The sequence below is a fragment of the Amphiura filiformis genome, chromosome 20 (assembly GCF_039555335.1).
Source record: "Amphiura filiformis chromosome 20, Afil_fr2py, whole genome shotgun sequence".
Taxonomy (NCBI): Eukaryota; Metazoa; Echinodermata; class Ophiuroidea; order Amphilepidida; family Amphiuridae; genus Amphiura; species Amphiura filiformis.
In genome coordinates, this window is record NC_092647.1 from 11,732,299 (window position 1) to 11,755,868 (window position 23,570).

General features: G+C 35.3%; 1 protein-coding gene across 2 annotated transcripts; it reads right to left on the reverse strand.

The window, feature by feature from the left end:
• Positions 1-1,103: 1,103 nt before the first annotated feature.
• Positions 1,104-16,069, reverse strand: LOC140143096 (phospholipase ABHD3-like). Of its 2 annotated transcripts, none has more exons than XM_072165145.1 (10): positions 15,816-16,069; positions 10,781-10,915; positions 9,767-9,936; positions 7,246-7,382; positions 6,702-6,808; positions 6,323-6,435; positions 5,533-5,709; positions 4,817-4,874; positions 3,908-4,073; positions 1,104-3,252 (listed from the first exon to the last, which is right to left on the reverse strand). In XM_072165145.1, the coding sequence occupies exons 2-10, from the start codon at positions 10,886-10,888 to the stop codon at positions 3,041-3,043; spliced, it is 1,248 nt and encodes a 415-aa protein (XP_072021246.1). In that variant the 5' UTR covers positions 10,889-10,915; positions 15,816-16,069; the 3' UTR covers positions 1,104-3,040. The 2 variants fall into 2 exon arrangements, with proteins under 2 accessions (XP_072021246.1, XP_072021247.1); XM_072165146.1 differs by having other exon boundaries at positions 15,812-16,069.
• Positions 16,070-23,570: the final 7,501 nt, after the last annotated feature.

Here is a 23,570-nt window from a genome sequence, read left to right on the forward strand (position 1 = left end):
AAGCAATTTCTCAATTTCTTAAAGACACATAGATCCAATATCTCAAAGCGTGGGTAGTGGCCAGGCTTCCTAAGATAACTAAAGACTAGCCCTACCAATGTGGATCTATGTATGGTGAAATTGTTAGCACTGGTCTATAGGACTCATTGAGATAAGCCTGGTGGCTTAGGAAGCCTGACCACTAGCTATATTTCGAGAAACTGGCCCTTAAACTATTACATAATCCAGCTCCAGTGACACCTCAATAATTTGCCTGGACCTGCATTGAAAATATGTAATTAGCAATAAAAGATATTAAGGGATCCAAAATGAGCGTTTATTGTGTTTCGACAGTATTTTTTGTGGGACATGAGAGCACCTCAGACCTATCGAATTGCATTCTGAATACGAAGCATGTCTTTCTGATATCAAATAATTTTCAGTTTTTAAAATCACAATATAATACAAATTTTATGACAAATTATAAAAATTTGATATTTTTCAAATTTTTGATATATAACAGTCCTCGAAGTAAATTATATAAATCTAATGATATATTCTTAAAGTGTATGTAGCAGGGAGGAAAAGCCGACGGTCAATTGAAAATTTTGACCTTTCATATTGAAGATATGGATTTTTTCCCAAAAAGACCTTATTTTTTTTTGGTGTTTTGGGAAAAAAATCCATATCTTCAATACGAAAGGTCAAAATTTTCAATTGATCGTCGGCTTTTCATCTCACCTACATACACTTTAAGTATAAATCATCAGATTTATAAAGTTTACTTCAAGTACTGTTAAATATCAAAAATATCGATTTTTAATGATTTGCCATAAAATGTGTATTAATTTAAATTGCGAATTTCAAAAATCAAAATTATTTGATATCAGAATGACATTCTTCGTATTCAGAATGCAATTCGATATGTCTGATGTGCTCTAATGTCCCAAAATAAATACTGTCCAAACGTTCATACCCCAGCCCTTAATGGAGAATATTGTTAACAATCAAGAAAGTTTTGTGTTCCAGGTTTTTTGGGAACGGATCATAAAATGTACTATTAGTATTAGTGCTAAATACATAACTTGCAAATGTATTATACAAATACGTTTTAAAGTACAATGTTCATAATAGCTTCATATCTATTCATATCATCATGTCTATAGGATAAAGCTTTTGAAGTCTTAAAAATAGAAACGATTATCTTAAGGCAACTATATGCTACTAACAAGCACCAAAACTTGACATACATAAATTATTATCACTATTAGTTACCTATCAAGCGGTATGGATTGGTGATCTGAGACCATACGGCAATAGGTGACATAGTAATCTGAGGAACCACATACCAGAAGCGGACATAGGAAGCAGCTGGAAGCTTCCTATTCAGTGTGTGTTAGAGATCTTTAATATTATCACCACGATTACTTCCTAAATTGTGTCTCCCCTTTATCATCCTTTTCTTGTGCGGCATGCATAATAAATTAATGGATATTGCTTACAATTGCAATGCTGACATCTTATCCATATCATTGCATATAAGTACAAAATAGTTTATAAAACTTGCTTTTTCACGTATTAGAAAATACTCTTGAATGTGATTATGAACCTTGCTAAATAAAAAAACACATTGATGATATAATAAATATTATTGTTTTGTAAGATTCTTTGACCCATTTTCCCTCTTTTTCACCTTTTTTCACCTTAATTTTTGAGTCTGCCTATTTTACCACAAAACACTTATGTGGTCCACATGTCTGCCCTCCCACATACTCTTAAAAAAAAACGGTTCTAAGTTGTTTGAGCTGCCCTGTATGTGGATCCTTACATGGTTCTACACAGAGTAAGAACCATTTTAGCAAGAAAAGGGTTCTGGAAAGGTCAGAAAGAACCATTTCAGACCTGAAAATTGATCTGGAAAGGCCAGAATTAACCATTATTGGTTCTTTAAATTTTCAAGAACCCTTCTCTCTTAAGGATTCCACATACAAGACAGCCAAGAACCCATTTTCTAAGAGTTTCCAAAAGCAGAATATGCTTTGCTTATTACTAACATATATACACTGCATTTGACTTTGGAATTAGACGATTCATTTTATTTGCCTCCCAATCAAAGTGCAGAATCTGCTATGTTACTTGTGAATCATGTTGATTTTCATAAGCAGTAAAAAACAACGAAGTATAGTATCACTTTGTAATTTTGATCCCAGACACTGCATGTTTAAGCCAGATTTAAGCCACTGCATCCATCCTTCTATGGTATATATTTCTTAGACGAACAACATGTAAACTAGTAGATAAAAGTGGTTTTCCAAGTAAAGTGTTGGATGCGTGCCGTTAGACCAATAGGCCTATAAATAAACTAAAGCAACCTTGTCTTCTAAATGTAAACTAGTAAATCGTTGGGAAATATATTTTGTGTACCTTCAATGGATCTCTTTTTCTTTTGTTTTATTAAACAGTCTATGTATGAGAATGGGATGCTCTCCCCGAAAGCCATCATTCAACGGCCGGCATGCCAAACATTGAGCAGTTCAAGGGAGCCATCAGCAGAGAGTAAGACTATGACAGTTTTTACTTGCACCAACCCAGCACCTGTAAATGAGTACATCTACAGCTACAAATAATCCACTGTTTTAAGTGCAGTGTTTACAACAGTGGAAAAAGTCCTCATCCAGATGCTGAACAGGCTTATTTTGTGAGTAGCAGCATAGAAGTAGAATTTGAGTTGTTTTTATATTGGAACCATAGTAATATACATGTTATACATAATGGATAGTTAATTTTGTTTGTTTGCTTTTTGGCCTTAAGAATGAGTTGTTTTAAACTTACAGTTACCTGTACCGTAATGCAGTGCTATGCTTTCCTTTCTTTTTCTCTTTTGTTTTTATAGTCAAAGCACACTGTTTATGTTCTTTTTGATAATCAAAAACAGAAACATAGTAATACATGATATACACAATAGATAGTTTTGTTTGTTTTTTGGCCTTAAGAATGAGTTGTTTAAAACTTACAGTTACCTGTACCGTAATGCAGTGCTTTAACAGCGTACTCGTAATAATTAATGAAAATTGGGACAACTTTTACTTTTCACCAAGGATCCTCTGAGCTCATCTCCATGCTTAAAGATTGCATCGATATATTGCGTGAAGACCTTGTGAATGTAGCCTCCTCCTCTTGGTATAAGTCCTTCAAGGAACCCTGCGTGTCCACCATAACGTGTTGCCACCAGTAAAATGTTGTCTTGTTGCTTCATTTCTTCCACTGGAATGCCTGAAATAAATGTTTGTTTAATTTGCTGTTACAAAATTGTTATTACGTCAGGGCTGATGTTTTTTTTTCCAAAGCATTATGAGGGTTCGACTAATAGTAATACGTAAATTTATAAGGTTGTGTAAGCTTTGACAGAAGTAAAAACAAAACTGGCAATCTTCTCTATTAATATACAGCTATAGAGATGACATTGACTTCATTAATTGGTTAATGTCAAGCCCTGTACAGAAGCCATATTAGAGTAGATAGCAGAGATTTCTTCTATGATTCTTCAAAATGCCTTGATAATAAAGGAACATCCATAATAGACATATTCATTAGGCCTATATATCACAAAACACAGGTTGATATACATGATCATGCCATTCAGTTCTTACGAATTCTTATATATTTCTTACTAAGTGCATGACATCATCATCATCATGCACTCCTAAACCACACTTCATACTCTTCTGTGTATATGATTAAACAGTAAATTGGCCATCTAACAGAAACGAGGAAGATCCGGAAATTGACAAAAATGATAATATTATTAAAATATATTTACAAAAATAATTCAGACACAAACAAAACAAAACCAGAATACAAACAAACAAACAAACAAACAAGAGAAATATATACACACACAAAAATACAATAAAAACCAGGAGCTTACTTGATAATGGAGCAAACGGATCATCAGCTGCACTCATAAATAACGTAGGCACCTGTATTTTGTGCATTTTACCTGCAAGATTGGCCTCTTCATAATAACTCTCGCAGTCACGATATCCAAACATGGGCACAGTGAGTCGCGTGTGGAACTGACGAATAGTTTGTGACTGGAATACAAAAGTATAAAGATTGTAAGCACAGTACAAAAGATTCAACAACTGAAAAAAATAAGTAGAAGGAAACATGACATATGGAGTACCAATTAAATAAACACATTCTTTGTTGACTTATTGTGAAGAATATACCATGTTGGATATTTCCAATGTGGAAATTTCTACATGATTTATTTAAACATCAGTTTTTTTCTGAAAAAAAAATACAAAAATTGTTTTATACAACATCCAACTCATTACTACAGGGTATCCAAAAAATCTTAACACTAGAATGGAGAATATTTTTGGACAACCTTGAGGTCAACTTCTGAGCCATAAAGGTTATTGAATGGTGCCATTGGATTCTAGACCACTTTGGTTCATTCTCGTATAACGTTGATCGCCTCATCGTATTGTATAAAGGGTGTTTAACATTTTAATAACATTCAGAATTTTTTTATCAAAAATGTATGCAAAACCATCTAACATAATGTTATTAAATGTTGCCAAAATATTTTGCAAAAATGTTTCACAAAATATATTTCACAATAACATTTCCGGAAAAGTTATTTTCTTGACCTTTATATAACCCAACATTTAAATGTTATTAAAACGTTTTCACTAGACCCACAACGCATTTATAACACATTCATAACGTTTCACAAACATACTATAGTGTGTTTGCTGGGATTTACACATAATTTCCACATTTATATCAAATTATTTTTAATGTATTGTTGACTGTTGAAATTTGTTACCTTTAAAATATGATTGACATCCAGATTGACTTTGCTTTGTTGGATCATTGGAAGATTTCTGGAGAGAGTGAATGAAAAAGAACCATGTTATCATAATGGTATATACTAGTCGCACACACTTTTTTTTGTGAAAATTTTAAGTCAAACAAACATTCATAAGTACTTCAGTTTCATCTATAAATAGCTGATATATCTCCTGGCAGCCTTATTTACAACCAACACATGGCATAAAATTCCTAAATTACGGTATTTACATAATGAATATCACATGTATGAAGTAAATTGTACATGACTGTATACTTTATTTTTCAATTCATGACCCGATAACCTTTGGCCTTATGTTTAAATACCATTGTTTAATACTAATAGAAGTTGTTTGAGTTGATTCAGATAAAGCAGGATCTGTGGATAAAGGTAGTAATCAATCTTCCCCGCCTGTCTCGACTAACAAAAAGAGAACAATACCACCACAGGCATTCCTGATTTAATGCTTTTTTATTTACATTTTAAAACCAATGCCTGAAAAGCAAAAGCATTATTAGGTTTTATGAATATCCAACTGCTGGTTTTTTTTAATTAAGATTTCTCAACTTTGCACTTTTTTGGCTTGAGTGAATTACATGTTTCCATAGCAACTGCATTCTTCATTATTTGCATGCACTATTAACTAAGATATTTATACATAGGCTTACTTAACAATACTATGTCAAACTTACTGTTTAACAATTCTATTCACCATATCACTCGTTAACGTATTATTGAATAGTACTATATTTGGAAATGATTCAAGTGACTTGGTAGACTGCACCATTTCGTAGAGAACAGACACGATCATTGCCCCATTCAAGAAACACTCGTCGCCATAGTTACACAAGTAGTGAAATAAGTTGATTCTATAGTTGGAGGAAAGTAAAACATGATTGAAATCAGATATGAGACATAAAAATGAAACCTGTATTATACCAAAACTTTTCAACAAACAAAAACATGAAAATAAAGCCACAAAAGTGATAGTAAAAATAATCATGGGTGCATTGTAATGTTCCAAATTTTATTACATGATCACTTCCGTGTTGATATAGATATGGTTTACCTTTACTCAGGGTTGATGATTTTTTTCATTTAAAAAAAAATCAAAAAAATCAGATTTTTTAATATTTAAATCAGATTTTGTTTATTTAAATAGATTTTTTAAAATTCTTTTAAATTCCAAGAACTGCTATACCCCATAATAAATTCAAAAAAGACCAGTGGAATGCTAGACATACATTGTATGCGCAATAGTATCAGGTATTTACAAAAGTTCAAAACATGTTTTTACATGTGAAAATTTCAAAGAAAAAAATTGGCAAAAAAAAAAAAAAAAGTAAAATAATCGATCGTAACAAAACATATATAAGGGGTTATAGTGTTAATATAGGCCTACTCTTACACTTGGAAAACAAGAATATTCCAGGGATAGGAGATAGCCCCGGCGATAGCAGAAAGAAGCACATCATCACTTACCCGCCAGCGGAAGCACCTGCAGCCATGACCGGCGCACGTGGGTGTTTTCTTTTGATATGGAGAATTACGGTACGCATATCATCAGTGTTGGTCACGGCAAATGTTCTTGGAGTCTGAAGGAGGAAAATGACCATAATTCAATAAATTCATAATCATTTCTTTAATCATTATTAATCAACATCATCGTGGATCATCTCCTCCTCTTTCTCCTCTTCTCTTCCTTCAAATTCACCTCCTCTTTCTTATTTGCTATTTGCTTCTCCTTCTCTATACTTTATTGATCTTTCTTCTTCTTCTTGTCCTTCTTTTCCGCGGTATTTACAAAGTATAATAGTATGAATGTAAAAACTTATACGATATTCCTATTAATATTACTTACCCTTAGTGTTGCCCCACCAAGACCTCTATTGTTAAAGACGACTGCTTTATAGCCAAGCGTCAGGACACTTTGGACCATTTCCTTTGCGTATCCTTCTGCACTGGAGCCTGGAAGAAACAAGAATTCAAAGAAAGATTTTCCAACACATTTGTCAAAATGCATCAGGACTATTCTCGTTATCTGAACTAACACTATGATGATGAACATTGGAGTGGAGGTCACATTTCCTTGTTTCTCCATAAGTAAGCACTCTCACATTGTTTCTTGATAACTTTGAAGGAACTAAAATGTCTGTGCATTTTTGAAGCAATCATAAATGTGCTGGTCAACATGCTTTAACCATATGCCTAAAAGTAGAATATAAGTATTATTATATACTGTACTTCTTACAGCACACTGAAGATATTTAATTTGAGGATTGAGTTATTTCTAACATTTTTTTTAAATTTTTATTTTAATAAGCATATGCATATGATCAAATTGACCAAAGTATGTTAATTGTAGGGCTTTAATTATAAGACAACATAAATTTGTATACAGTTACCTGATATTCCTGGAATTAAAATTACAATTGGTCGCTCATCTTCGCTATTTAATCTGTCAGTACTAGTTGTGTTATCATATGGATCATCTACCCAATCCAGACATATTTCACCGTCATCGGGGGTCATAACCAACTCTCTATCAATAAAAGTTCATAAGATATATTAATTTTAATCATTTCAGACTGTAACGATACAATGACAAAAGTGAGTTAAGGTTGGTCTTAACCCTGGAATTATGGAAACTTTGGGGCCTTATAACTGCCTAATTGTTGGTCTAATATAAAGTATACATATTTAGAATGGCTTGATGATTCATCTGCGAGGTAAAAATTTGGGGAAAAATTTCCCTTTTTTTGGCCCAAATTTTGATATATAGTTCATCTTTTTGTAATTTCTTTCAAAAATGTAGGTCTTTTAGGGTGAACAAATTCCTTTTATAGTAGAATGTTACTACTTTTGATTCCAGAAAAAATACAGCACCGTACTCATTTTGGTATTTAAATTTATTTATTTATTTATTATTTATTAAAACCATATTTATACAGGGTTACCCTTCAGATAAATCTGCTATTACAGGGGCCCTGTAATATTAAAATTTTAAAATATTAAAATATTAAAAATTATTGTCCACTTTTGTCAGATAAAACCTAGCTCAATCTTAATCCTTTCAACTTTTTATATTTGGCTAATTTTGGGAAATATTTCTTTTATATTTTTGTATGCTGTGACAATTAAGCCTAAGACTTGTCCAAAGTCTAATAGCAGTCTATGCACTCTAATTTTCTATTTTATTTTGTAACCAACTATATTACATAAACTACATGTAGTATGATTAAGAGTAGTCATTAACAGTAATAAAATAACATTATACTAACGATTCTGAATGCTTAGACTTGTGTCAAGTCGTTTAGGGAATTAGGGAAAATGACTGCATTTGTAAGATGTGCACAATTGCATGTTTTTGGCCATTTTCTGAAAAAATTCCAAAATTTAACGTTTTACCAGTTAGTTTCAAGCAAAGGATTTAGGTTTGGGCTATATGTAAATTTCACTTCAGGATAATATTTTTTAAATCCCAACAAACTACTGCTGTTTTTATCATATGTCTCCAGGCTTATGTCTGGAATTGCATTGACTAATATGACAGCACGCGTAATATAATGAAATTGATCATTCACAAAAATAACTATCTGCCATGGTTGATTTGATAAATGATATGGAGAAAATAATATTTTACTGATATTCATGAAAACTGAGGTTTAATATTTGACTCTTGTAACACATTACACATGCTGTGTAAAAACAGGTGACAATTAATTGATATATTGGATTTTAAAAATATTTACACTAATTAATCATTTTATTCAATTAAATTGTGAAAATTAGCGACACATGTGTATATTATATATACATAAATTGTTTGTGTGCACTTGATGTCGGTTTTAAATCAATTCTCATCGAGCGTAAAATCTATAAAGCAGTAAGATAGTAATTTGGCTTGTATTCAAATGGTAGGGTCATTGATTTTTGGCCATGCATTTATAATTATCATTACCTTCTATTCTAATCTACTAATGGTATTTCTGTCTTCTTCTTTTGCTTCTATTTTCTGGAATGCATGGTTATTCATGCATATATTGCCACATTATATTACACATTGACATAGTGACATTTACATGTGGGGTCAATCTCTTATGAATTTGGCTGTTCCAGTTGCAATACACCCTCTATGGAAAACATGACTATTTTCAATATTCCACACAGGGTGTGTAGGTTTCATATGGAGTCAACCATTCAGGTAATCTCACTTGAATTTCACACTCCCTGTATGAAAGATCAAGGTCATGTCTTCCACAGGGGGTGTATAGATTTCAACTGGAATTTCAGGATTGAGCCAATTTTGAAAAAGTGATCCACTGAATAAGTAAAAAAAATTATTATTTTTCTTGAAAAAAGGTCACTTAAATGATCAGATTCTTCAGTGCCAAATTTGCATATTGCTCATCAGATGTTGGTTAATTGTTTATAATTATGCAATAGTCAGACAGAGCAAAAGAAATCTAATAATATTTTTTCACAAATACGAAAAATTTTGAAATACGCCTTCACCTGCCTTCTTTTGTGTTTTACTGTTTACTGAAATGCGTGGGCAAGAACATTTAAAGGGAGAAATGTATATGACATATGACTGGAAACAAGCTTAATGTGATACTGTACCCCTTGATAAATTAAAAGGTACCATTAGAATGTACCTCATTTCTTAACATATGAACCACTTGTCTTGAATCACTGAAATATCAGTGAAGTAGTAGGATTCCTTTGCCCCTATAATATACATAACTTTTGTTACCAGTGTGTAATTATTTTTTGAGAAAAATGCAAAATTAATCACAAAATTTACCAGGGAGTGTAGTACCACCTTAATTTAGGAATATTGCTATATTCACTTTGGATAATCACAATACACTTGATGCATGAATTTCTAAACAACTTGATAATTATGTAAAACATACAACCTACCTTCTGTAGTTCAACTTCACTGATGATCTTAAATTTAAAATAGCTTTCAACAAAGTATGAAGTTGTCCTTGGAAGCACCATATTGTTGGCCAATAGTGTTCATCAACTATGGGTATGTGACGGGAGACAAACTCCTTAAACTTTGTGTTTCCACAGACTACCATCGGCTTCTGAATAAAACAAAAATGAGAATGACTCTTGTAAATAAACTTACAATGGAACAGCTCCAAGAGCAAAAACAAAACCAACATTTTATGACGTACGAGTAGTACCCGGTGCTAATTGCATTACCCAGCTAACACAAAACATTTTATAGAAAATGTTTAAATGTTGGGTTATATATGAAGCTGGAACGAATATACCTACAGGTATAGGTGTATCTGTATTCGTCTCAAATATGAAGGGTAAAACATTTTAATAACATTACAAACATTTTAAAAATTGCTACAAAACATTTTACATTAAGGGGCTGTGTAATAATAACTAGGAGAGGGTAAAATGGGGGGGGGAGCGACACTATTTTTTTGTTAGTCGAAAGGGGGAAGCAATTTTGACACACATTCATGGGGCGCCTTTTAAATTAAAAAGGCTTAGGAAAGCAGTACGGAAATACTTAAATACCTGTATGCAAATTTTCCTTTACATTGCACTCGTTATATCCACACCATTTAAGTTTTGCAAATTGGGATCCTAAAATATTGCCATGGGATCCCAAAAATTTGGCATGTAGAATGGGGGGAGGGGCAAAATTTTTTTGGAAGGACAAGAGGGGATCGGTGGGAAAGCATTTTTGGCACACCATTTGAAAATGTTACCCCCTGGCTCATAATTATTACACATCCCCTTTCAGAACATTTTGACATGTTGTAGTGGGTTAATGTGGTTTTTTCATAGACCAAAAATATTTTCATGACAAATTGTGTAACCTGACATTTAAAATGATAAAAAAGTTTTGACCAAAACCAACATATTTTTACGGTTTTAAAAGATTCCTATGTTGGTTTTATACCTTACCTTTACAACCTTTGTAATGTAATATGTGAAGTATACGATGAGAAATGCCAATAGCAGCCATGTTTCTTCAATATCATAGGATTCCTCTATATCCATAGCATCTGCCATAGTTCATTATTAGCTATCAATCATGACCTGCATACATAATAATAGAAACCAGAGCACCGGTATAATTAATATCAGGTCAATTGGCCAAGTAATAAGAGATACAGTGTCAGGAACATAACAAATCTACACTGCATGTACAGTATCTGGATTAATTGCAGTGAAGTGTGCTACAATGAGTCCAGGAAATAAAAATAATCATTAGGCCAAATAAAAATACTAATTTGTTTTGCATCCACAAATGACCACAATCCACACTTTCTGGGATCAGTCATCCATATATTTTTCTTCAATTTTCATAAATTAAATTTAAAGTTTTTATTAATAGTAACATGTTAATGCTGATAAACAAGTTTATTAGTCAACATGAACTTGCAGGTGTTTTTGGGGAACTGAAAAGGGTCTAATCCCTCATAATCTTAAATAAAAAAAAGGGCAACACCTGATAATCTTAAATTTAAAAAAGGTTTGTCGTTTTGGGCAGATTAGCAATTAAATTTTACATGAAAACTGCTGTAATGTTGGCAAAAAAAAAACTAAACAAAAAACTCTCCTCTCTCCTCACTTTTCCAAACGGGTGGGCACATTTTTTAATTTTATGTGGCCTTACTACTACAGCGCGACTTAACGCGGCTGTGTACTCTAGCCATTGTTTCTTTCACAAAATTGAGTTTTTATGATATGTTTGTACCTTGATATGTTTTTTATAAATACAAGGAATGAAAATCCAGATTTGTAAACTCCAACTGCAATATTTTAAGGATTTTATTTCACTATTCCACTCGTGTTTGAAATTGAAAAGGAAAGAAAATCTTTGTTGTACCAGCCAGGTACATGCGCGCAACAACTCATCGCGTTGCGTGTCGCGCAATTTGTTAACGCACAAATCACGCGTCGCATACGCCGACGCTTATCTGTATCTTGCCGCATCTTATGGAAACACCACGGAAGCACTGATTTCACAAAAACCTAGTGGTCAAATGGCTCCGTTTTAGCTGATAAAATGTGGGTTTTTCAAGTTCTTTCCCCGATTAAATATCAAGTTATGAATGGATTTCGCTCAAACTTCTCAAGGGGCTGTGGATTTACTCGATGTTCACGTAATATAAGTTTCAAAAAAGAAAACTGTCGCATTCTCCTGTGAGATTCGATGAAAGTGCAAAATGTGACCACTTTAAACTTCAACGGCCATTATTTCAATGTTCATTTTCTCGGTAAAATGACGATTTAGGTACACGATAACTCAATAAATACAGCATCTATAGGTAAGCAAATATGATCATCGTAAAAAGCATGATCGACTCAAGAAACGGTTTTCTCATTTTTTATATTTTGGTCTATTTCCGATTTTGGGCATCATTTTGTGCAAATAGGCGTTTTTGAATTTTAAAAAGTTCATTTTGATGCCTTATATGGTCAATATCTCAAAAAATAAGGCCAATATCAAAAAAAATAAAAAAAACGTTTTTGGAATGGAGCCTCAAGATTGAGCTAAAAACAAAATAAAATATTTTTGGAAAGAGTGTTTTTTGTTATGATGTACCTAACAAATATTGCCAAAAACTCACTTTTTGTGATTTTCTTCAAAATTGTTGTTTTTACCCCAAATCTGTATTTATATTAAGATTTAGTGATGTCTTGCCTTCATAAAAATGTATACTTTTATATGTTTTGCGCGAATAATTTCAAAGTTATTGCACTTTTACTACATGCATGTCTGAGAGTACACAGCCACCTTAAACTGCTAGTATTTTTTATATACTTCCTTGTTTGGCTTAATGGCTAAATTTCATGAATTTTACAATTTCATTTTTAAATACCGGTATTAAAAAAAAAAAAACATATCTGTAATTGAAATTTGGACACATAAACAACAACTATAACAACAACAACAACAACAACAACAACAACAACAACAACAACAACAACAACAACAACAACAACAAGTTCTGACAACAACATCAAATTACATAAAAATAATTGCACAATAACATTTCAATATTATGAAAACATTAAAATAATTGCACATTAGAAATATTTAGAAACACTTTGTGAACAGCCTCACTAGAGCTGCTAAAAATAGTTTGATTTGAACTATATGAAATTTTTGGCCACCCGAAAGGGAGGGGGGGGCAAGGATTTTTGGTAAACCGAGAAGGGGGGGGCAAGTCAGTATACGCTCTAAAAAGGCTTTGGAAAACAGTTAGGAAACGCACATTTGCTTGGAAAAGTATACCCTTTTTCCTGATTTCCGTTTTTGACACCCTAAACAGGTACAGCGCTGTACTTGCCCAATGCTGAAAAACAACTTTAAATCCTAGCACATGATGGGTCTCCCCGGGGGGTCTCCAGTACTCTCCACCTTATACAAGTGCCAGAGGCGTAGCTGGGATTTTTTTCCAGGGGATTCTCTAGTTCTCTCACCCGGGGGTACTCGATCAGTACAAATGACCATACGGGGACGTGCCACAAACATGATCAGTACAAATGACCATACGGGGACGTGCCACAAACATGGGTAGCATATTCAGCCTTCTGGTATATCAATGACCCCTTTTTCAAAGCCTATTTTGGTATACATGTATGAATGGGTCCTTTTTTCAAAATTTTCTCAATTTTTTCGGAAAACAGCCCAATTTTTCCTTCATCTAGCCAAAATTTTCAAAATTGGGAAAATTTGTAAAAACTAAGACAATTTTGGGTAAATTTGGCCGAAAATTTTGACTTTTGGAATATCAATGGGTCCAAATTTCTTGAAAAATTGGTATATTTATGGGTCTACTTCCAAAATCTCAGCGGCACGTCCCTACCAAAACCAAACTTGAGTACCCCCCCGGGTCTCTCACTCCTTTATTATTTTGGCCTGCGCTAGGGGGGGGGGGAGGCAAATGGGACGGGCCCAAATAGGCATTGCCTGGGGGAAATTACCCCCCTGCCCCCGGCAGCTATGCCACTGACAAGTGCCCCCCCCGGGGGTGCCAGTTGAACCGTCAATGAAGTCATCACCGCCCAAAATTTCGCGGTAAAAGGGTATCTTTTTAAGCATAGGCCACGTCCAGCGGAGACGCTAAAAGGGTCTCAATTTTGGTGTTTTCTGGAAAAAGGGTACCTTTTTACAATAGATATGTCGGCGTTTTGGGTTCATGAAAAATCAAAGTCCAGCATTTGACGTCAGCCGCTGTTTTCGTTCCTGATTGTAACCAACTTCTTACTTCCGGGTCTGTAAGTGTAATATATTAGTCTTGTGCCCGGTCTTGTACCATGATTAAAACTTCGGTGATGTTTGTGCATGCTGCCGAGCGGGCTGCGTAGAGGCGGGCGTAGAGACTACGAATTTTGTACGAGGTACAGGTACTGTGTAATCGGAATGGATTACGACATACGTTTGACTGCTGAACCAGATATGACAGGAACCATGCCTTTTGGAAATCGTGAAGTGACATTTGCCATCGCTGTTTGTCACCCGTGCAAAACCGAAGTTAAACGGGGAAAAAAAGTGCTTTATATTTCAGATTTCAGAGCTTAGCGCGGATCATGGATTCGGCCCGGGATTCAGCACTGAAATCAAAGGTAAATAGCTACGCTTTATGGTTCATGTATTTATTGCCAAGAATAGGAAATAAAACTTTTCTACTACAATAACCTGTTGGTGTATGATCTTCCCAGGATGTACAAGTACTAATTGGATACCAATGGCAATGAAATGATTGCAGCTTGTTTGTTGTGTATGACCACAATTTTGTGTTAAGGATGATATTCCAGGCTATTTCATATTAACAGAAATTGTATGTAAAGGGATTGGAAATACACTAGGTAAATATTGCTTTCTACCTTCGTCAGTGAAAAGGGTCATTTTGGGACATGTAAGGTCAGTGATATGGGTACCTTTGATTGCACCATGGCTGTGGTCAGTGATTTGGGTATCCTTTTTTCATAGCAGGTCAGTGGTAAGGGTTACCTTTCAGCCCTTGGGCATGTCAGTGTTTTGGGTGAAAAATAAAAGTGTCTGGTCAGTGATGACAACATGCAATGGTATATGAGTGGCACCCCCGGGAGTGCCCCCCGGTCAACCCCATAGAAAAGCGTATCAATTTTCCCAGGGGTGAATTTATGTTCAATTTCAGCTCCCCCCTAGGAGGGTCAAAACGTAGGGGGGGCCTATCCTCCCCGGGGATCCCCCCCCCCCCCTTTTTTTGGCATCAGCCCCCCCCTCCCCCTAATAAATGCTTGTGAACGAACCCTATTCCCCGGCCTAATTCCCATTTTTGTGTGGTAAGAGAATTCCACATGTAGGCCCTACCCCGGGGCCCTACTAACTTACTACCGGTAAGGGAAGGCGGGCCATGTGGCCTTCACCGTGTTCACGATGTGATCAAAGGCGGTGTATGTATCCGCTCTCACTCTCAGTGTGTGGGATTCAGGTTGGGGAAGAATTCATGCGGCGCGGTCAAGTGGGGAATTTATATTTTCTGGAACAATACATGGGAAGAGGTTGTGTGGCACAGTGGCTAGAGCATTGGACTCATGATCGCAAGGTTGTGGGTTCGAACCCCATCTCGGCCATTGCCTCCACTCAATAGACCCAAGAGTAATCATTGTACCGTCCTAAAATGATCCATCAGGCTATGATGTTTCCAAACAGACGTAAAAATGTAGTGTAGAAATTGACCTTGTGTCAGCTTGGCGTGATGGCAATTGCCCCTGCCGAGTTCCTCCGGGAGTTTCAGATATATACATACATACAAGAATCCCCTGGCAGTGAATACATGCATGCATGCAGGAATTATCATGCACTGACAGATCATTCACCGATGTTCACCCGTGTTTATTGATAGGTCGTCAAAAAAAGATGACGACTAGTGTAGGCCTACAACTACAAGGATTTTAATCGAGTCATATTAATAGAGCTCCAATATTTAAACCTACCTACCGTACGTACGTGTGATGACCTTGAACATAAACATGCATGCGAAGTCGAGTCAATCATATAGTAATAGTTCTGCTGCTATGGCATGTCGTATACCTTGGATACGCTGTCGTGGTAACAATTATACTTCGAAGAATGCATGTGCAATGCACTTCTTATCAAAAACGTATCATCCGGACAGCACGCGCTCGGCCAAGGACACACTGACAGGATACGCAAGACTGTGCAGTACCGGTGCAGTCAAGTGCATGCAGTATCTGCAGCCCATCCAGACGTGGGCGCGGCAGAGATTAGACTTTGTGAAAGACTATTGTTGACTAATTGATATAGTGTGTGGATACCGCACACACGATCGAGGGCACTTGCGGCTAGACTGTTGTAAGTCTTGGCGTACACCACTAAATAAACCCCACGAAATTCAGACGTAAAATAGATAATGTTGTTGTTTCTTGGGGCGCCTGCTACGGCTGGGCCCTTATATTTGGCATGACTTTGTAAAAGCTTCTAATTTCGATCTTGCTAGATTTACTTCGCAACTGTTATGCTTAAAAGTATGCCCAGAATAGAAATAAAAACACAACTTGCTTGGTTATGATTTTGATTTTATTACTGTTTTATTCATCGATCGAATGCAAGTAAAGTAGTTCTATATAGGGCCTACAGCGGAAATACGAAATTAATAAAAATGCCTTTATGTCTTTTAATAGCTTAAAATGTTAGGAAAACCATCTCCAGTAGATGCACGTGCCCCTACTGAGGTAGGGGTGCATGCACCCCCCTAAATGCCCATGGAGATTACCCATGGGCATTTAGGCGTAGATCCCAGGGGATAGGGGATAAATCCCCAAAATGGTTCATACAATCACCCCCAACATGTTGACACCGACACCTGAATTATGGGTTTCTGGCCAAATTAACCTCATTAAAAAGTGCCAATTTTTTGCGAATTTATTCCACTTTTGTACCATACTTCACCAGTTTAGTTTAAATATGATTTTCGCGCTTCGTTATTCCAAAGTTTGGTTATTCTTTGTTATTTCTTCTTGATTCATAACAGTTGATTACTTAGGCCTAAAAAAAAAATTGTTTGATTGGCGTAACATAAAAAAAATTTTAGGGTAGGTAGGTCGGGATTTAAATTTTATTATTTTTTTGTGCAAAAAAACAATAAAAAAGTTAGGGTCGGGCCTAATTTTAGGGTAGGTCGGGTTACGCCAATCAAACAATTTTTTTTTAGGCCTTAACTTGAAATAGGTAACAAAAATTAGCCGATTTGCAAGCTTTTAAAATTTTTCATAAAATCTTGACTCAGAGGCGATTTTCCGTTAACTCTTTTGAAGCCTCTGAAACAAACTGTTCAGCTAGCTTGTGCAAATATACAAACTGTTCAGCTAGCTTGTGCAAATATAGGAATAAAAGAGCTCATCCAATCTATTTATCAAAATGTAGCAAAGTAGATCCTCAAGTCACTTGTTTTTAAACAGTGGAGATATACATCACCGTTTGAAAATGGGACCCAATACAAACTTTCCGTTAACATCACTTGAAGCCTCCGAAACAAATGAAGTCTCCGAAACAACAGTAAGATTAATTATCATCTTTGCCCATCTAAATTGGTGTGTTTCATACTGATATCTGCATTGTAATCCGTTACTTGATATGTGCAGAATGTCATAAATTAAAAAGTGTTGATATTATGGTTAATGTTTGAGAAATATACTGACACCCAAGAAAGCCTGTTTCGGAGGCTTCACGTGCAAGTTAACACCATACTTAACAAATGGGTGAAAGATTAAGTGTGATAAATCTACAATATCTGCGGCATAGAATCATTGATACAATACAAACAAGAAAATAACAACTTAGATGATCCCAACAGTGTTCTTTTTTTAAAAAAATACTTCTGCAATGTTTCACCATTGTTAACATGAAGCCTCCGAAACAAAAAATCATGATTTGCTATGATAATTTACTTTTTGTCACAACTAAAATTCAATACTTGGAAGTAAAGCATGAAAATTGGTAATTGTGATATTTTTTACCTATTTTTTCATGTTAACTTGTAGTAGTTAGCCAAATATTTTACTTTTATGATCACTTGTGTTGTTAACTGAAGCCTCCGAAACACAAATCGCTTGAACTGCCAATTCTAAAAAATAACTCCAATTTCTATTAAACTTGACTGGGAGGTTCCTTTTATCAAGTAGTATTTGTACATGAAGTTAGACATTCAAATTCTTTTAGGAACCCAATTAAAACTTAAAAATATGTTTAAGGTTGAGAAATTTCCATTGTAAATGACACTTAATGGTAAAGATTTTCAAAACTGCATCAATTACAAACATAGCAAAACATGGTATAAAAGATAACTTATAGGCCTATCTGTTGACTTACTTTGGAATGGAATTTCACATGTATTCCCGCTTTCTTTTCATAATTTTCTGAGCTTATGTAAAATGGAAATGTCAAATTTTTTATTATAAACCAAAAGATTTAAGCCTTGAAACATTATTTTACTGGAATTTAAGTTGCTTCTATGCATGATTTCAGTAAACAGAAACATATTTAAGTGTTGCTTTTAGGGCGCTATAGCCTATATAGCGCCTATAAGGCTAATGAAAGTCGACTCCCAGTTTCCCGTTACCCTACTCCGCTCAAAACAATTTGCTGGCCAAATATTTCATTATTTTGAATAAAATGTTGATTTCTAACAAACTTTAACATACAAATAAATAATTGTGGTTTTAAATATATCATGATAAACCTCTTTCTGTTGATTTTCAGGAATTTTCTTTGCAGTAGGAGCATGGTATACCGTAAAACCCCGTCTACAAGGATATACCTAAGAAACGCCCTCAATAAAATTGGTTGCTTGTTGTATTTGGAGTTTGAGCAAATATATACTGGCACTGGGTGGCTATGCATTCCATCTAAGTATGTTGTAACACCAATCAATTGTATTGACATAATAACGACTGTTTCGTATATCAGGATCGTATAGCTCAATTGATAGAGCGTCAGACTTTGGAACTGAAGACATGCTGAAGAGAGCATGGTCCGGGCACCGGTTCCGTTTTTTCATTCTCGTTTAATTTTAACTTTTTGACATGTTCTTTTTATCTTTCTTCAAATCTACCTTTCTACTTTTAATTTTAGGTGTGTTTTTTTTATTTTTTTTTTATATTTTTTTTTATAGTTTTTTTTAGTAATTTTGTGGTTTTATAGAAACTAGTAAAAGCATTTATTCTAAATAATAGCGAAACCCACGGTTAGACAAATGTGTTGTAACTACTTGTCTGTCCTCGTCTTTGCAATTCAGTATCGAAGTTACGTAATGTTACTATGTCAACCGGATCACGCGCTAGAGTAATGAACCACGATCGAAATGATCACCACATAAAGTATATGGCACTCGAAGGCATACCAAAGTAGCGTGATCCGGTAACCAAGAGAATTACGTAACCACTTCGATGCTGAATAAAAACCTATGTTGCACCTTTGTGCCATCCCAATTCTTGAGGAATGGTAGGTAGGGTGCGTTTTTGGCTTAAGCACGATTTTGTTTCTACTTGAAATGAAATCAAAATAAATATTGTTCTGTTGCCACAATTGCAGTTTTTTCAATAAAAAAATAGATGAGGAATAATAATTATTCCATATTTGAATCTATTGTCCCATCAAGAATAGAGTGTCTTCAAAAAAGACAAAGGAAACTATTCTGGTCATTCAATTTTGTTTCGCTTGCACCTGTTATATCACAGGCGTTGGTAGAGAAGGCACACTTCTCTTGTCTTCACCGAAGTAGTGATGTAAACACTAACATGATTAATTACCATAGCTAGCAATGGACATACACTATTTTTTGTTCCACTTGAACCCATACTATAGGCTATTCGCTGTCGATGTGACGTAATTAATCGGATTAACTACCATAGCAATTGATGAATACAATTTCGAATATATAGCCCTGCACTTCATCGTTCACGTGGCACCTATGCATTAAACCATAGTTAGTCAAAGAAATGCTAATCACTCGCCATGTAAGATTAGTATTTATGAAAAGAGTGGTATTCAATCTATGTTTGGTGACATACGCGGGTGATTAGTGCAATCTGCTTGATGGTAGTTATTGCGATTATTACGTCACTTCGACAGCGAATTGTAGTATAGACGAATCCAACAAGCCAAGTGATGGTCAGAATTTATTCGGCCATTATACGCTGGTGAAGTTGCGTAATTAATCGGATTAATTACCATAGCAATAGGTGAAAACAATTTTGAACATATCGCGCTGCGCTACAAGCAGGTTACACTCATCACCTGTACTGTGTATGTCTGCAATCATAGATTGAATACAATACTGGTCTTTTCAAATATCTTACAGGTGCAGCATGATATGGTTCAATGAAGAGGTACCGCCTGAACGTATCAGTGTATAACGCGGTATATTCAAAAATTGTTTTCACCTATTGCTATGGTAGTTAATCCGATTATTACGTAACTTCGCCAGCGTATTGAATAAAACAGGAGGATGTGAGTTCATAAGGGCAATGTCGGGGATTATAGGTCACAATCGATGTGGAGAGATGAGAGGTCCGACCAACAGCAGAGCCCTGACACTGAAAAATTTGCATGGCAAAATGACCCGTCTCCTCCGCAGCCAATTTGGTTTCGCTCCATCGAAATCAAGCTGGCCACGGAGGAGACTAACCTCCTTTGTGTTTGTTAATTTGTGTATGGAGAGCCTTTCTTGGAGTCCATGACTTAGGCTACTACGCTCTCAGCTAGAGTCCGACGCTGCATTGTACTAGAAATACCTTTTCTGTGAAATCGCTATAGAGCCAATCGGGAACACGTATTCAATTTATAAATATAGCATTAAATTAGTATCACCCTTGTGGCCCCCGTGCAGTGGAAAACCTTAATTCTTTCATTAAAAAGAAATGAAAATTTAAAAAAACACGAAGCCACCTGTGCACCTATAAAATTGGCACAGCAAGTTGTCTCAAATATGAATGAATTTTAAGAAACATACGGGATATGATGAACCATTGACCTGACGCCATGATAGTAGGATCTATTAGTCGTTTTATATACAATGTATATACCGTATTGTCATAATACCAATATTTGTCATAATATATAATGAGTAATATTTAGCATCGTATATGTGCAGTCCATATGCACAAACGAATACTGATCTTTATGATATTCAGGTTTTTATACATCTCATATAACATGTCACGCAGGAGGTCATACGTGCTGACCTTCATCTATTGTATTTGTTCATCTGTGTATGGAGAGGATTAACGCCATTAAAACTCCATCAATATTAGGGCGTAGTTCAATGAACTCACCGTATTGCTATTCCAAGTACTTTGATAATACAGATAATATGTATTAATGGGTCGAGGCGATTGCATTGAAAAACCTAATAAATTATTCATAACAGTTACGTAATCAATCGATAGTGCGGACACTTTTCATTTGCAAACCACCAAAATTCGTGATCTTTTAGCGTTGGAAAAGAAACGACGTGAATAGAGTGCCCTCTCAAGAATATCAACTCTCTGCCAACAGCCATAGCGAATGGTTCATGTTCAACTAATTCCAGCGGACGGTCTGTGGCTAGTAAGGAATCGTCTTTGACCACATGCGCAGATCTGTCTCGTCAGGAAGATATTTAATATCCCGAATTTATAATAGGCCTATGCCTACCAGTTCCATCGTATAACCGATCTGCTAGAGAATATTTGTTACCATGTTTAATAAATTCGTATTTATCGTATAATAAAATGTAGCCAAATGTATATTATGTGTCACACGGTTTTCTGCTGAACCACTAGCAGGCTATGTTACCACATCTATGACAATGACAAAGGTGAATTTTGATGATTTTTACGATCGTCCGGATGAGCAAATCACTGAATGGGTCTTTAGTTCCTCCTCTCCTTATCCTGCCAATATTATATGAATCAAAGAAAAATAAAGAAAAATAAAATTAAACAAGAAAAAAGACAAAGAAAAGAAACAATAAAAGAAAAACAATAGAATAAATTAAACTAAATATGAAAAAAAATGATCACGAAAGGAGTCTTTAGAAAATGCAAGAAAATATAAATGAAAAGTTTGAACAATATTTTGTTTATAAAAGTTTGTGTGACCGTGATGAGGCTCGAACTCACCATCTTCCGATCTAAAGAACCAAAGTCGTATGCCTTGCCAAGTGAGCTATGCTCGTGAGATGCGAAATAAAGATAAAATAATACATTGTATACCTGCTTGTGTCGGTAAATGATTTGCTCAAATTCCATAATGATATAATATTGTGGAGGGCGCTAGCGTGAAATATGCTATCATCACGGTCGCTTCTATTCCTTATAGACGGGTTTCTACGGTATATGGTTAATAAAGAATTATTAATGAATACCTACTCAATTCTCTGTCCCGCACTTTTTGATCTGCTCTGATCTCATCCCGTAAAAAATATTGTGAAACTTTTTATAATAGTTGTACAATCACCTTCATGTGGTTGTAAACTACATCTGTAAACTACAAACTGTGATTTATCACATGTATACATGGGTAGTTATTGGTTTACACCTGTAACAGATGCAATAATGAAATGGTATAAAATAATGAATAATGAAATGGTCACCTACACAGTCATAATGTAACGGGAAACTGGGACTTGACTTTCATTATCCTAATCCAATCAGATTTTTTATATCAAACGAAAGCTATAAACACTTCCCCCCGGGCACTTCCCCCTAACAGTTTTCGTCACTATAACGCAATTCATTGTTATAACAAGGCGACCAAAATGTAGGTTTTAAAAGTCAAAACCACAAGTGTTCCTTACAATATTTTTCAAATTTTATGTCATTAAATGAAAAGGCACACTTAGGCTATATTGTCCATATACTATAGCGTCACTCCCGGGGGGCCACTCAAATATGACAGTGTACGCATGCGTGACCAAATTTTGTTTGAACACCCCCTAAACAAGTTTTCCTCTGTGAGCAAAATGACCCCCTAAGCAAGTTTTTAGCGCGCTTTCCCCCAAAATTTGACCCCCTAAACAAGTTTTTGTCTAATGTTGACCCCCTAAACAAGTTTTTGTGTAATGTTGACCCCCTGAACAAGTTTGTGTATAAATTTGATGGATTTTGACAACCTGAGAACAATTATTTGGACTAACATGTCATTGAACAATTAAGTCTACCCCTCTTGGATATAACCCCAGGAGGTATCCATACCACTTTAATACATAAATAATGACACGATGAACAGAGTGTATATGAGGCCCGCCCAACTCAACACAAAAGTTGACAACCAGGAGAGTTACCAAATCTTTCAAAGGCCCCGTTTGCAATGATTTTCATCAAATTTAGGATTCAATTGACCTTTTCGGTAAATCCCATAACCCATTGCGAGTACACCTGAGAACTCGTCATTTTACGTCACGCCGACTTGCAATGCGCAGTAACGATGTTCGATAAACGATGTGCGCATCGGCGCGGATCGCGGAGCGGCGTGACGCAGAATGACGAGTTCTTAGGTGTACTCGCAAAGGCTTATGGGATTTACCGAAAAGGTCAATTGTCGGCGAGTAGGCCAACACACGATCGTCGATCCGTCTGTCCATTGAATTATATACCCATCAAATTTTATATGACGTCATTAATGAATATGCATATTTTTTATTCTAAACGGTATTTTACATAGAAGTACGAGGCCCTGATTAAATCACATGTA

Coding starts and splice junctions, on each gene's coding strand:
- LOC140143096 (XM_072165145.1), bottom strand. CDS start 10,888: ATGGCAGATGCTATGGATATAGAGGAATCCTATGATATTGAAGAAACA. Junction 6,436..6,701: donor TTGGTGGGGCAACACTAAGG/GTAAGTAATATT, acceptor TTCCTCCTTCAG/ACTCCAAGAACATTTGCCGT. Junction 4,875..5,532: donor GTGAATAGAATTGTTAAACA/GTAAGTTTGACA, acceptor CACTCTCTCCAG/AAATCTTCCAATGATCCAAC.